General features: G+C 36.3%; 1 protein-coding gene across 1 annotated transcript; it reads right to left on the bottom strand.

The window, feature by feature from the left end:
- Positions 1-397: 397 nt before the first annotated feature.
- LOC149018615 (putative receptor-like serine/threonine-protein kinase At5g57670) lies at positions 398-3,446 on the bottom strand. Its single transcript, XM_089154396.1, has 10 exons — positions 3,159-3,446; positions 2,871-2,971; positions 2,668-2,786; positions 2,461-2,588; positions 1,896-2,381; positions 1,559-1,813; positions 1,302-1,459; positions 1,001-1,216; positions 756-905; positions 398-666 (listed from the first exon to the last, which is right to left on the bottom strand). The coding sequence occupies exons 1-10, from the start codon at positions 3,337-3,339 to the stop codon at positions 526-528; spliced, it is 1,935 nt and encodes a 644-aa protein (XP_089010522.1). The 5' UTR covers positions 3,340-3,446; the 3' UTR covers positions 398-525.
- Positions 3,447-15,177: the final 11,731 nt, after the last annotated feature.

Below are 15,177 nucleotides of genomic sequence, written 5' to 3' on the forward strand. Positions count from 1 at the left end.
TTCCATGATGGAGTAGGCATTTCAATTAGGAGTGTATAGACCTTTACAGTCCAATTTCACTTTTAATAGCATTTGATTACTCGTCTCAGTTAGGTGTTACAGTGGATTCATGAAGAAAATACTGGAAAATATTATATCTCCTTGTATATTAAGAATACCTGACATTAAATTACAAGCAATGTGTCAATGTAGAGCTGTTCTAGTGGTTGAAACCAACACCTCTTAGTGAAGAAGTCGTGGGTTCGACTCTCGCTGAGGTATATTAAAATTTCCATCCACCGGCTTAATAAAACCCCTTTGTACCAAAAAAAACAAAATTACAAGCAGTGTAAAAGAAATATGGTTGTAATTAGTCTCCAATTAACGCATAACCCCCCCCCCCTCCCCAACCCTAAAAACAAACTTGAAACAAAAATCTCATCAATTAGGTATGATCTAACTCATTTAATGGAAAACCATTTCTTCTATAGGAGGCCTAAGGCGATTATCAAAGCTTAACAAAGTTTCAATCTCTCAATTGTCAATTCATGCAGAAAATTTTTCACTTGAGTGAGACCAGCAATCAATGTCTTCACTGTAATCCTCTGTATCATCTACTCCATAGCGTGGCATTGTCCAGTTTCTTGCAACTTCAGAAGTATGCCCATGGATTAGAATTTGCAACACCTATGGAACATATTGATCAGTTACACCTGGGTATGTCTTTTTCACTTCAGTTATGTAACTAATAGAAGCCAAGAAGATAATGTATGTACCTCAGTCATCGATGGACGCCATGTTGAGGAATGTCTTACACAGTAAGAAGCAGTCAGAACTAACCTATCCATTTGATCAATGTCATATTTTCCCTCCAGTTTTGGATCAGCTAGTTCAGCAATGTCTCCAGATTCTGTAAGTGGTTTTGCCTGTATACAACCATCTATGAAGTTTTAGTCACCAGTTCAGGTAGAACTTCAATGAGTCTAGAAATTAAGGTTAGTAAATGTGGATCTCTACTTACCCAAAGGAGAAGACTTTGCCTTGATGAGTCTACTGGTCTTCTGCCAGTTATGATCTCCAAAAGGAGAACTCCAAATGCATAAACATCAGTTTTCTCATCCACAAACCCATGCATGAAGTATTCTGGTGCTAAGTATCCAAAAGTACCCTCTATTGGAACAGCAGAGTGATGAGAACATTGTGTAGGAAGCCATTTCGCAAGCCCGAAGTCGGCAATCTGTGAAGATTTGTAGTGTAAAGTCTTAGTCTCCAAAAGTAGATTGAATTGAAAACTCCTGAAGAAACATTTGTAGTTGATTTACCTGTGGTTCAAAATCTGGCCCAAGAAGAACATTTGAGGCTTTTATGTCTCGATGAATTATCCGGCGCTTACAGCCTTTGTGAAGATAGTGCAAGCCCCTTGCAACTCCTAAAGCAATTTTGTACCTAATTGCCCACTTGAGTGACTTGGAGGTGCTACCTGAGAAGGTTTCATGAAAGTTTAGTATTATAAATACATAGAACACCTCCATAAGTAGCATTGCAAAGGGAACTGGCTCTAATGCCTATGTTATTTTACCATGCAATGCTTCATCAAGTGTCCCATTTGGGGAGAAATTGAAGATCAGATGGAAACCATTTTCAATGCAACAGCCCATTAAAGATGTTGTATTAGGATGGCAGACATGGCCTATAATACCCAATTCAATGAGGAAGTCTTCATCCTTCTCTTCATTCTTTTTGTCCTTTGCTAATCTCTTCACAGCTATTGTTCTCCCATCAGAGAGAACACCTCTATACACTTCAGCAAATCCTCCTTTGCCAACCATGTTATCTGTTCACCAAATTCATCACAATCTTAGAACACAAAATTTTAGGTCAAGGACTGTTGCATCTGCATCAAGGTATTCTTTTACCTGGGTGGAAGCTGTTTGTTGCTTCTGAAATCTCATCATAGCTGAAACACCTCCATGAAGGCTTCTTCACTTTGTCAGATAAATCATCAAGCTCCCTTTCTGTTCCATCCAGTGAGGAATGGAAGAATGGAAATAAGTGTTTGATTGCTGATAGGTACCTCCATATGTTAGAGTGCCGTCGGCTCTGGCGGTCTTGAGACCTAGTTGACAAAGGAGGGGATTCAGTGAGGCTAGAATCCCCCATACTAAAGGAATCTTCTGTGCCATGAAATTCTTCTTCAGGTCCATCAAGAACAGTTGTAGGGGAACCCTTACTCCAGCTTATTTCTTTTGCAGAATGATGTTTGCCTTGATACTTATTCTTCTTCAAATAGTTCACTCTCTTCACCTTGAAAGGAAAAAGCTTCCAGAGGGGGGAACTCTTCCTGACATGAATGTCTTTGTTCAATCCACTTGAGCTAAAACTTGATCTTGATTCTTGGGATCCTGCTATAACCTGTAGTTCAGAACATATATATGGAATACTGTTTAACCAATTTTTTGTAGAGAAGTTTGTTGAACAAACCTCCAGACGGGATGGACCCTGAATCTGAATCTGAATCTAAATGGGTATGTCCCCTTCTCCCAATTGAGACTACTGAACAACCTTCAGGAGCATGCTCAAAGCAGTACTTCATTAATTTGCGTGAGCCTCTGTTTCATAGAAGGGGCTTAGTTATAAGAAGATTCAGCTAGTAGACAAATAGTTTAGAGATGAAGGCAATCTTAGAACCTCTGTAATTGGTTCCTGGAGCCACCAACAAGAAGGAAATCAGCTTCAATGGATTTGGCTTCTTCAATTAGACCTTTCCCAATACTAGAACTGTACCCTACTCTTGCTTCCAGGTGCACCTAAGAAGAGAAGACCAAGGAGACATTAAGTCCAATGATCTGAAAACTGGTTCATTGGGTCACATTTTGAACTCTTTACAGTACCTGTTTAAGTTGGCAAATCTCAGCAAATTCTGCAAGCATAGATATAACAAAGGCCTTAGCTCGGCGCAATCGGGTGTGTCGCTTCTTTGACATCTTGCCTACTGTTAACATGAAACATTTGGAACCAGATTCTGTAAGATTAGTTATTCATATCAAACTAACACGGAGAAACAGAGAACAACCAAAATAACTGTCATTTGTATGGCTCAGCTATTGTTATGACTGTCATTTTCATTGACTATAACAACCCATTTCAAAGCATACCAAACTGAGAATATGAGTGCTAACCAAGGATATGAGCAGCAACGACGCTATCCTTTGGACGAGCAACAAGTCCAATTGCCCATAAGAGAAGAGCTTTGCTGACTTCTGCATCAAGTGGAAGGGCAATGAGTATCTTATTAGCAGGAACAGGGGAAGCCATTGTCTCTGCTGAATCTGATAGATACTGAATCTGACTTGAACTCATGCTGAAATTCTTGCTATGTTGTTCATGGGTTATTGTCAGAATGTGAGCTGAGAAGCTAATATGTAGGGGGATTTCATAATGATTAAGGTCCAACTTCTAGCTTCCATTAAAACTCTTTCTTGTTTAAGAAGCCATGGCAAGGAGCTGAAATGGTGATTGGTGGAGAAGTGCTTGTTTTGCTTGACCTCCTCCTTTTTTTTTTTTTTTTTTCTTTTTTTCTTTTACATTTAGCTTTAGCATATTACAATTAAGTTTCACGGTTAGGTGCTTTGGGGAAGAAGCAAAGGTGACCGAAGTTGTATTTGATACTGCCTTGCTTTGGAAGCCAAAAAACCAGAACTGCGTATATGGATAAGGCCTCAGAAGAGAGAGAGAGTGTGTGTTTGGTGAGCAGCTTTTACGTGTCTCATAAATATTGGTAGGGGGGCCACAATCTAAGATTCTGTCTTGGCCAAACCCAAAAGTCACCATGACAGAAACAGCCCGGTCTAGGTATCAAACCATTAAGGGGCCAAATCTAGGTTGACCCGGTTCATTTTTTTGGTAAATCCGGTTCAATTGGATTGTCATACAATAATTGATTTGTGAAAGAAAATGAGAAAATTTCAGGACATTCTAAGACAGTTGGTAAACATTACAAACACTCACAAAATTATGCCAAATGAGTAATTACCACACAAAAAAATTGTCTTCTAAATTTGCACAACCGTAAACATAATTACAAATTTCATTAAGTCATTGTTGAATAATTTCATAATTTCTAAATTGTCCTTAATCTATTTTGACTTTATAGTATTACCCCTAGTAAAATTAAATGCATAATTTTATCTTTTTTATCCCTTCCTTATTGAGTTCCTTCTTATTCTTTTGCTCATTATTTTATATTAATATCAGATTAGTAAATTGATAGTCGAAACCCACCTCTAAATTCGCAATCATATTTGTTTAAGGGTGTCGGTATCTGTAATTTTTCATATCGGATAATTGCTTATCAAATCGGATAATATCCAGATAGAGTAAAATATTCAACATTTTTTCCCTCTATAAATAGATTATAATCGAATTTGGAAACCAATAATCCAGAGTAATCGGATAATTGGAAATAAAAACAATTAGCCGGTTAGAGTAAAGTATTAAACATTTTTTTCCCAAAAGGGCTGGTAATCAGTAGCCAGAAATTATAAATCGAAAATCAAAATTTAAAAAAAAATGACAATCACCAATCAGTAATCGGATAGTTTATCAGATTGGGTTATTATCGAATATTCGATAAAGTTCCAGATTCAAATTCGGATGCCTTCTTTAAATTTCTGCCGGATTTGGATTCGAATTCAAATAACATTTTTGCTAATCGGATTTCAGATTTGAAAACCGATATCCAAGCCGAATCCGATTCATTTACAAGTCTAAATAAATATATAAAATAATACAGAGTGTATTTGCCATTTCCTCTAACCTATTGGCAAACTAGCTGAATTTGGAACAAGCAAATGAATCATGGGTTTCCATCCCTTTGGGTTTTGGAGTCTTAGCTGGTCTATTCCACTTGGAGCCGGTTTGAATGTCGAACCCGGTTCAAATGGTTATAAATGTATGCTGGAGAATTTATTTTTTTTGGTAAAGTATGCTGGAGATTTTGTGACTATACAAAGATGTTAATAAACTTGAAAATTTATAAACAAACCAAGGAAATCAGGTTGCTTAAGTGAGAAGAGGGGCACCAAACACATTACAAAGGTTGAGAGACAGATTACAAAGGTGAACGTCACGGCACGCAGAAATGAAGACTACAACACTCAGTGTACAGGTCACACTGTACCTAACTAACCAGTCTCCAAATGGGCTTTGGGCCTAGACTCCTACATGGGCTTTTAGAGTACCTTTACAATCATCATATTAGAAGGGTTGGTGGTTTCAGTCACTTATTGGAGATTACCATTTACTCATTTATAAGTGGGCCCATATGTGATCATATTAGCATTATAGAAAATTTTGGTCAGGTTATAGGTGGGCCCTCATTTTGAGAAACCAAAATAAAAAAAGGCCTAATGCAACAAATCCCACTATATTATCATCATATTCGGTATCATTACCCTTACGTAGTGGTTTTATGTAGGGGTGTCAACCTAGGGCCCGGTCTGGACCTAAGCCATTCTGTTCAAAATTGGACCGCACCGAACCGAATACTAAACGAGTCGGTTTAAAATTGGACCAATTACAAACAGATTAGTTCCGGTTTTTCTAGCTAGCTTTATCAGCTTGACCGGCTGATTTGAACCAAATCTCCATAACCATATCATATTAATGGCTGAGAAAATATTATATACATGGAACTGTGTAGAGAATCATGGCTATCCATCAATTGCACACTGTTATGCACTTTTCTCTTATTTCTATCAGTATTTTAACCAATTTGATGCGCACTTATTAAATTTGGATGTTCTCAAATTGAGCTTCAACACCATGAGGAACAAGAAAATACTAGTAATTGGAATTGGGGCTTGGATATTTAACTAGTTGAACCATCAGTTGGTCATTTCAAGTTTCCTATCGACCCTTCAACGGATTACAAATCACTTGTATGATGAGGGTTCCTCTAGCATTTCCAATAGATTAATAGATTGTTGATTTATAATTTAGAGAGAGAGAGAGAGAGAGAGAGAGAAATTGGTCTTCTAGCTTATCCAATTCATGGTACTTCTCAAATGTATGTAGGGCTAGGATTCCATTACTTGATAAGATAAGTAATGATCTTAATCAGGTTGGTAGCCTGATTAAGCTCAATTGGAAGTTCAGTTAAGCCCGACTTAAAGTCCAAGGCTCTGAAAACAGGGAGCAAGTGGTTGATGGAGAGTGATGAGACTATCCAGAGGAAGCTGGTGTGTAACTTAATGCGGTATTTATCATAAAGACCTCATTGTTAGAGTTAAGAGCATACTTACATATTCATCATTTATTCATCTCTTTACATGTATACACAAATTGTTTATTGAAATGTGTGATGGATGCATTATATATGATCATATTGACTTCACTAAGTTTATTGAACTCATTCCTTTGTATATATACTCTTTAAATCTTATTATAGGTTATGAAGATTCTACCATTCCGGAGTATGCGCCGTTGACCAAACCATATGACATTCTCTCAGGTGGAGATGTGGAGACCCATTGGGACGCGTGTTCATGCTTGGATTGTTCATACGGTGTTCAACCCTTAATTTTGATTACCGTTTGATTATTTGAGGCGTGATAGAGTCTAACCAAAATTGCATAACTCTCCTTTAGGAAATTGAAGGATTAAACTAATTTCTCTTATGATGTCATTCCTCTTAAGGCAGTGTGGTGCCCGACAAGACTTGAGTTTTTGGTGAATAGTAGAAATGACTCCCCTCTAATTAAGATCCCCCAAGGCTGGGATAGGTTTTAGTTTACCTCCAAGGAGCAGAACAAAGAGAAATTACGCCGATTCTCCTTCATTTGTTGGAATTTATGACTAGCAAAAAACAAATGGATATTTAACAGATCTACAATCTCTCCTCTTGAAGTAGCTTGCAAGCCAACTCAATTTTCTAGGAATACTGGGGGATGACAAGAATTTTTTTGGCTTCTGGTAGTCGCAGCCCCAAATTAAACCCCTCTCTGTTGATGTGCTCAGATCCACCATCCTCTGGTGATTATACAATTCAATGCATCTCTGCCTCTCGACTGAGACAAGGAGCGAGCTGGCTTCGCAGCTCATACATAGGAGGCGTTGGTTGCAGCCATGTCTAAACTAGTGATTATCCCCTCTGCAATTGTAGCCGAAGCCATGCCTATTCGTGAGGCCTTGAAATGGGTGCTGGTGCAAGGATATGCAATGTGGAAGTCAAATGGACTGCCTGGGCTTACACAATTGGATATTGGGCTTGGATTTTCTTTGGCCTAGTGAAATGCATGTCCATTGGGGGACGTAAAGGAGGTGGAAATGGGATTTACTCGCAATTTTTTCTATATTTCAAGGGAGGAGAACTCTTTTGCGGCCTCCCTAGCCTGGAGGGACTTGTCCATTACAAGTCAGACTAGTTGTTCCATTTCTGATCCTTGAATACTCTCTTGTAATCGGATTCCAATGTGCTTTTCTTGTTTGAATGAAATATAGTTTACCCAAAAAAAAGGTGGCGGGTGGAGGGGAATACCCAAGCTCATAATCCTGAAATTACAAACCCACACATTCCTTTGAATGAATCAGTAGTGTGCCCACTATATACCATCTTCAAACTTAATCATCCACCAGCCCATAACCCAAACACCAAACCAAATCAAACCCATTACTGGCTTCGGTGCAATGGGTTGTAATAGAAGGTTGGGATTATGTGGAAATCAGATCTGACAACTCAACATTAGTGAATTGGTCGATCTAAAGTCATGGATGTGGATCACGAATGGTTCAATCTATTGTTAATGATGTTTCAAAACATCTTCAGGTGTGCTCCTTTATGTTTGTTTCGAGAGTTGTTAATTGTATTGCTCACTCTCTAGCCATGAAGGCCTTGTCTCTTGAAGACATGACAATGTGCCCTACTTTCTCTCCTCGACTTCTTGAGTTATGTAAACAGGTTGCCTCGGCTTTTGTCTTTAAATGAAGGATGGTTTACCAAAAAAGGAGGAGAGAAAAGAAGGAAAAAAAAAACAGAGACTTGGTTTCTTACTATACTTGGTGTACTGCTAGCCCCAGAGAATGTCCTCTTAAGTCACTGCTAGTCACAGAGAATGCCCCTTCCCCATCTCTTTTGGTTTGATGGTCCATGTCTGAGGACTTTATTTGGTTTTTGCAGGTTTCAGACCATCTGATATAGATGGCTGGTGGTGGAGTGGTTCTTTGGTCCATCAAGGACAGGTTTTGTAGCAATTAGCTGGAGCAAAAGGCTCCTGTACTCATCTGGAAGCTTTAATAGATGGTGTTTTGGAGGGAGCTAGCAGACAAGGTGAGGCTGATAAATATGTCTCTCAATCGGAATTGGTCAAACCACTTGGGGCTACACCTCTTGCTCCCACAACCGAGATGACAACAGTAGTCTTTCTTAATATTTTCGGTATTGCAACAGTAGCCTTTCTACCTCTTGCATCTGTTACTGGTTGTGTCCCAATTGCGCCCTCATGTATTTGTACATTCACTACTGAGAAGCCTTAAGAATGTACTCTATTGGCACGTCAACAGGCAATACCCAATGCAGTTGATAGCTGGGAACTCCATACACAAACTGCACTTTACTAATACCAATATTTCTCTTTGCCCATCACCACCAAAAAAAAAAAAAAAAAAAGGAACAAGCCTAACTAACTAACCTAGAGTCTTCAATAGGCCTTGGGTCTGAGTCCATGCTCTTCTAGGGGCTTTGATAATTTTTTTTATTTTTTATTTTTTATTTTTTTTATTGAGAGTCACAGTGGTTTTAGCAATTTAGTGGAAATAACCGTTGCTTAACTTGTGGGCGCATTGTGAACAAATCAGCAATGTAGAAATGGTGAGGTCATATTATTGGTGGGCCCTGATTCTAAGGGTCTATAAAAGCAAAATGCCACAAACCCCAATATATTATTCATATTTACATCATTGCCCTTAATAGTAATCTCAATTCTCAGGGGTCACTTGGCTAAAATTTTTTTTTGGTGAAAATCTCTTAGCTGATTTACTATCCATTAGGGTCATTTGAATAGATTTTTTTCTTTCTTTATTTATTAATTATTATTATTATTATTATTATTATTTTAATCATCAGATCGATCAAATTTTGACTCATACGCTCAGTCGGAGGAGGGCACATGACCTGTTTTGTCTTACTACTTCTATATAAGAGGTCGTCACCATTGTCCTAGAAGCAAGTCCACCACTGTGACATAATTTAACAATTGTGACTAACTTCTTCTTCTTCTTTTGTTTGTTTGTTTGTTTGTGGAGGAGGAGCACCAAAAACAAACTTCTCATCCTTTATATTGTGCATAGTAAGGATGTGAAGTTTGTTTTTGGTGCTCGACAAAAAAAAGTTAGTGTTTGGTGCATCTTTCAACACTTTCCATTTAAGCTCGGATCCTCTACCTACATGGAAAAGAAATATTCCAAATCACATGATTGAATTCTTGGCATGAGTCCAATCTTAAAGAAATATCTTCATTTTTTGGTAGACAATGATTAATGGTATTAAGTTCTACTTTAGCTAATTTACTAAAAAAATATATTGCGTTGAGATTGGACACATGTTAAAAATCCAATCATGTCGATTGGAACATTTTAAGAGAATCAAAATTCTGTTTATTCAAATTAAATGATTTGATACAAATACAAATAAGCTCATTTCCTATTTCATTTTTTAAATAGGAACAGGAACTCGCATATTTAAACAAGAAAAAAAATGAACTTATAACGTCTGAATTTCAGGCTTTTGTTAGTAGTTGTTGTGCATCCAAATGAACCAAGATTGAACCCATATATGAGAATAGTGAGAGCGGGGCCAATCTTTGACGATCAAGTCAGTAGATGAATGCAACACCGTTCCAAGCAAGTGGGGTGCAAATAGCTCAGAATTGAAGGGTTGCAGAACAAAGAAGAAGAAACAAACATATTCAAGATGCAGTAAGTATATTTTAGTTACCATTGATAGAGGTCAGTATGAAGTCTATATAGAATAACCAATCAGTAGATTTTCATTGGATCTCCCAAGCTAACTCTAATTCTTTCTTTGTTTGACACATCACAGTCCTATTGGCATAAGTCTCAGCTTGATATACAAAGAAGAAGAAACAAACATATTCAAGATCCAGTAAGTATATTTTAGTTACCATTGATAGGGGTCAGTATGAAGTCTATATAGAATAACCTATCAGTAGATTTTCATTGGATCTCCCAAGCTAACTCTAATTCTTTCTTCGTTTGACACATCACAGTTCTATTGGCATAAGTCTCAGCTTGATATTCAATTCCCATACTGTTTTGTTAATTTCTTAGTGCGTGTGTCATCCACGCTGATTTAATATCGAGTATCCTACTTAAATGTGATGTGACACTAGATCCTAGTCCTTTCCAACAACTGCCTAGGATACTCCCAAATGTTGATCTTCTTGAACTTCTCCTATTGTTAGGATAGTGCAATCTCAATCTGTTGCCCTGTATCGCTATTACACTATCCTAAGGATGTAGGGTCCAGCCCCCTAGTTGACTAGAATTCCTTGGTCAAAGATCATGGACCTAATGGAACTGCCGATTCGAAACCTAGTTGGAAATGGTACAACAGTTGCCAACTTAGCTAACAGCTTGAGGTAATTCATAAATTTTAAACATTTTATAAAATAGAGAAGATATATTAAATACAAGAAAGAAAATTAGGACAAGATGAATTAAACTCTCCTATTGAGTTGTGTATTACATATTTATAGTAGAAGTAGCACATTCTCTAATATGGAAATATTAGAATCTATAAGAAAAATCAATATATGATTCTTGCACACAATATATGGAATGATGGATTGTTTTGATCTTCAGTTAATATGTGAATGTTGATCACTAAGATTGCACGCTAAGGTAGTAAAGATCTTCATTTAGAAGTTACATCTTTTGGTATGATCTCTTTAAGGGTGATGGACATCCATAATCAATAATATTTATAACACTTCCCTTTGGATGTCTATCAATAGATAATATACATCGTTAAAACTTTACTAATTAACAAAAAACTATGTGGGAAAAAATTTTAGTGAATGAAAAATAGTATACATATATAAATAATACGTCTTACTAAATGTCTCGTTAAAAACTTACTAGGAAAACCTAGTGGGACAAAACCTTGGTGAATGAAAAAATAGTATAGTATGTAATTTACTCCCCTGATGATAACATCATTGAATATCTCTAAGTTTGCACATCTCAATCTCATATACCGGCTTCTCAAAATTTGAAGTAGACAACTTCTTAGTGGATAACTCTGCCAAATTATCACTTGAACAAAAACTTCGATTTCACCATTTCGTTGAAGATCATGAGTGGAGAAGAATTTTGATGAAATATATTTTGTTCTATTTCCTTTGATGTATCATCCCTTCAATTGAGCGATACATACAATATTATCTTCATATAATATTGTTGAAACCCTTTTTCTTCTAATTGAATACTGCATATTTCTTGAATGTGTTGGATCATTGATCTTAATCAAATAAGTTACCGATTTGCTTCACGAATCGTTGTTATCCCCTCATGATTTGAAGAAGTAACAGCTATAGTTTGTTTTATTGGATACCATAAATTAATTCTACTTCCACTTAAGAATAAATAATTTTTTTGAGATATAGTTTTATGTGAATTAGATAAATATCCTACATCTACATAACAAGTAATTTGATTCTACATTCATTTGAATAAAATAACCCCATGTTAATAGTACATCAAAGGTATTGAAATATATGTTTAACACCATTCTAGTTCTTGTTGTTGGAGAAAAACTAAATTTTGCTAACACCCTTGCCGAAAATGCTATATCTGATTGTGTACTATTAGCAAGATACATTGATGCCTCAGTTGCGCCTAGATATGGTACTTTAGGATCAATAAATTATTCATTGTTTTCATGGTTTGAAATTGTTTGTCACAACCGTCAAGGTACTCAATGGATGTGTTTTATCCATATAAAATCGCTTCAAAACCTTCTCTATATGAGTTGATTAATAAATGAATATTTTATTCGTCAAATATTCAATTTGCAAGTTTAGACAAAACTTTGTCTTTCCAACATCTTTCATTTCAACTTTTTCAAATAATTTACTGCTTTTGGAATTATTTCAAGAGTTTCGATGATATTTAAGTCATCAACATATATACTGATTATAAAAAAGTTAGATCCATATCATTTAATAATTATACAATAATAAATTGGATCATTTTTATACCCTTCATCCATTAAATATTCACTAAGGCGGTTATACCATATATGTCACATCCCCCCATGTAGTACCTTAACCGTGATACCTGGAGGTGTTATCCACAAGTCCCAAGGTCAAGTTTAGGGAAACCATATACCCATATTGCACAACAACACAATCACGAGCAAGAAAAAATCAATATTCAATTATATTAAGAAACTAATCAAGAATAAATCTTAAAGTATAATCAGAGTACATAATAAAATGATACCAATCAGAGAAAACAACTAGAGTATAGCGAGAGAAAAAACTGTATAGATCATAAAGCAAAAGAGTAGATTAAAACTCTAAGGTAGCTCTAAAGTATTACAATCAAAATAAAGTCTAAAAGAATAAAGATAAAGACTATTCTAAATCTTCCATAGGCTCTTTGTCTTCTTCACCTGGAGTTTATGCTCCTACAACTTTGGATTAGCATCTAACTCACGATCCCAATGGCGAATGAGACAATATCAACTACTACTAATAGGAGTTATCAAAGTGGTCAACACCGGTGTACTGGTCGTATCACTAGTCACTAGTTTCTTCCATGATGTCCATAACTGTACCATATAAGAAAGGGTCCTCCGTACCAATGCACAGGATCTCTTCCGAACTTACACATTGCTCCCTCAATTAAGGATTGTTCATTACTGAGAAGCCTTCAGAATCTACTCTACTGGCACGTCAACAAGCAATACCCAATGCAGTTGATAGCTGGGAACTCTAAACACAAATTGCACTTTACTAATACTAATATTTCTCGTTGCCTATCACCACCAAAAAAACAAAAAATGGGGAAGAAGCCTAACTAACTAACCTAGAGTCTGGCTTTGGGTCTGAGTCCATGCACTCTTCTATGGGCTTTGATAAACTAGTGAGCACATTATGAACATATCACTAATGTAGAAATGGTGAGGTCATATTATTGGTGGGCCCCGATTCTAAGAGTCTATAAAAGCAAAATGCGACAAACCCCAACTACATTATTCATATTTACATCATTACCCTTAGTAGTGGTCACAGGGGCCTGTTTGGTTACATGTATCTAGAGATTTCAAATATCTGTATTCATGAATGCAAAATTCATACCTGTTTTGTTGTGAAAATCCTTGGATTCATGAAATCTAGAGATTCATCTTTTTACACTAAAAACGTGAATTTGTAGATTACCCCTACTATTAAAACGCTAAACATTTGCGCATTCACAAAAATCACGTCGACCAAATAATTTTTCAGGATGAATCCATATATTTCATTCCACGGATTCAGGTTAACCAAACAGTTAATTTTATGAATTATGATTTCATAGATTTGAAATCTCCAAACTCATGTAATCAATCAAGCCCTTTGCTAATTTACTATCCATTAAGGTCACTTGAATATAGATTATTCTTTTTATTATTTATTTATTATTCTAATCATCATCAAATCAATCAAATTTTGACCCATAGGCTCAACCGGGGGGGGGGGGCATGACCTCCTTTGTCTTACTACCCCTCTATAAGAGGTTGTCACCATTGTCCCAGAAGCAAGTCCTCCACTTTTACATAATTTAACAATTGTGACTAACTTCTTCTTCTTTTCTTTTTTTCATTTCTTTTCTTTTTTTTCAGAGGAGCACCAAAAACAAACTTCACATCCTTTATATTGTGCACAGTAAGGATGTGAAGTTTGTTTTAGTGCTCGACAAAAAAAAAAGGTTAGTGTTTGGTGCATTTGTCAATACTTTCTATTTCAGTTTGGATCCTCTACCCAAATGGAAAAGAAATGTTCCAAATCACATGATTGAATTCTTGGCATGTGTCCAACCACAAAGAAATATCTTCATATTTTAGTGGACAATGATTAATGGTATTAAGTTCTATTTTAGCTAATTTAATCTTGCTTTGAGATTGGAAACATGTTAGAATTCAACCATGTTGGTTGGAACATTTTCTCTTTTATATTGGTAGAGAATTGAAATTCCGATTATTCGAATTAAATGATTTGATACAAATAAGCTCATTTCCTATTTCACTTTTTCTTTATAGGAACAGGGACTTGCATATTTAAACAAGAAAAAAAATGAACTTATAACGTCTTAATTATCAAGCTTTGTTAGTAGTTGTTGCATCCAAATTGGACTTCTCCAAATGAACCAATATTGAACCTATATATGAGAATAGTGAGAGCGGGGCCAGCTGTGTTGGTCGATTAGTTGCCTCTGACAATCAAGTCAGTAGATGAAAGCAACATCGTTCCGAGCAAGTAGGGGGTGTAAAGAGCTCAGAATTGAAGGGTTAGCAGAAAGAAAGACAGAATTGCAAGGAATGTGCAGAGCCGAGACCAGCTGTTTTGAGTGGCAGCAAATGAGAAAGGTCGGTGCACAAGAAATTGATTTCAAAGGGCACAAACAAATGAAGAGAGAGCCTACTGTTTTTTTGAGGTTGGGTTTTGAGAGTAGGATACACACGTTGAAGAAATTCGTTGTCTAGAGGGTGGAGTGATCTCACATAGTTTTCTATTTATAAATTGATTTATATAGTTAGTTAGATACAGTAAGTAGATTTTACTTACCATTGGTAGAGGACTGTATAAGGTCTTTATAGAATAACCTATCAGTAGATTTTCATTGGATATCCAAGCTAACTATGATTCTTTCTTCCTTTGACATGTTAGAGTCCTATTGGCATAAGTCTCAGCTTGATATTCAATTCCCATAATCGTTTTGCTAATTTCTTAGTGGGTGTTTGATCCACGCTATTCAATATCGAGTATCCTACTTAAATGTGATGTGACACTAGATCCTAGTTCTTTCCAACTGCCATCTAGGATACTCCCAAGCATTGATCTTCTCGAGCTTCTCCCATTGTCATGATAGTGCAATCTCAATATCTTGCCTTGTATTGCTATTATACCATCCTAAGGA

The sequence above is a fragment of the Hakea prostrata genome, chromosome 4 (assembly GCF_041222555.1).
Source record: "Hakea prostrata isolate BN-2017 chromosome 4, UWA_Hpros_2, whole genome shotgun sequence".
NCBI lineage: Eukaryota > Viridiplantae > Streptophyta > Magnoliopsida > Proteales > Proteaceae > Hakea > Hakea prostrata.

What these genes read in the sequence shown, in the direction of transcription:
- LOC149018615 (XM_089154396.1), bottom strand. Translation starts at nt 3,339, where the DNA reads ATGAGTTCAAGTCAGATTCAGTATCTATCAGATTCAGCAGAGACAATG. An exon ending in AGATTTGCCAACTTAAACAG is followed by an intron (nt 2,787 to 2,870) that starts GTACTGTAAAGA and finishes TTCTCTTCTTAG; the next exon opens with GTGCACCTGGAAGCAAGAGT. An exon ending in AACAAACAGCTTCCACCCAG is followed by an intron (nt 1,814 to 1,895) that starts GTAAAAGAATAC and finishes TTTGGTGAACAG; the next exon opens with ATAACATGGTTGGCAAAGGA.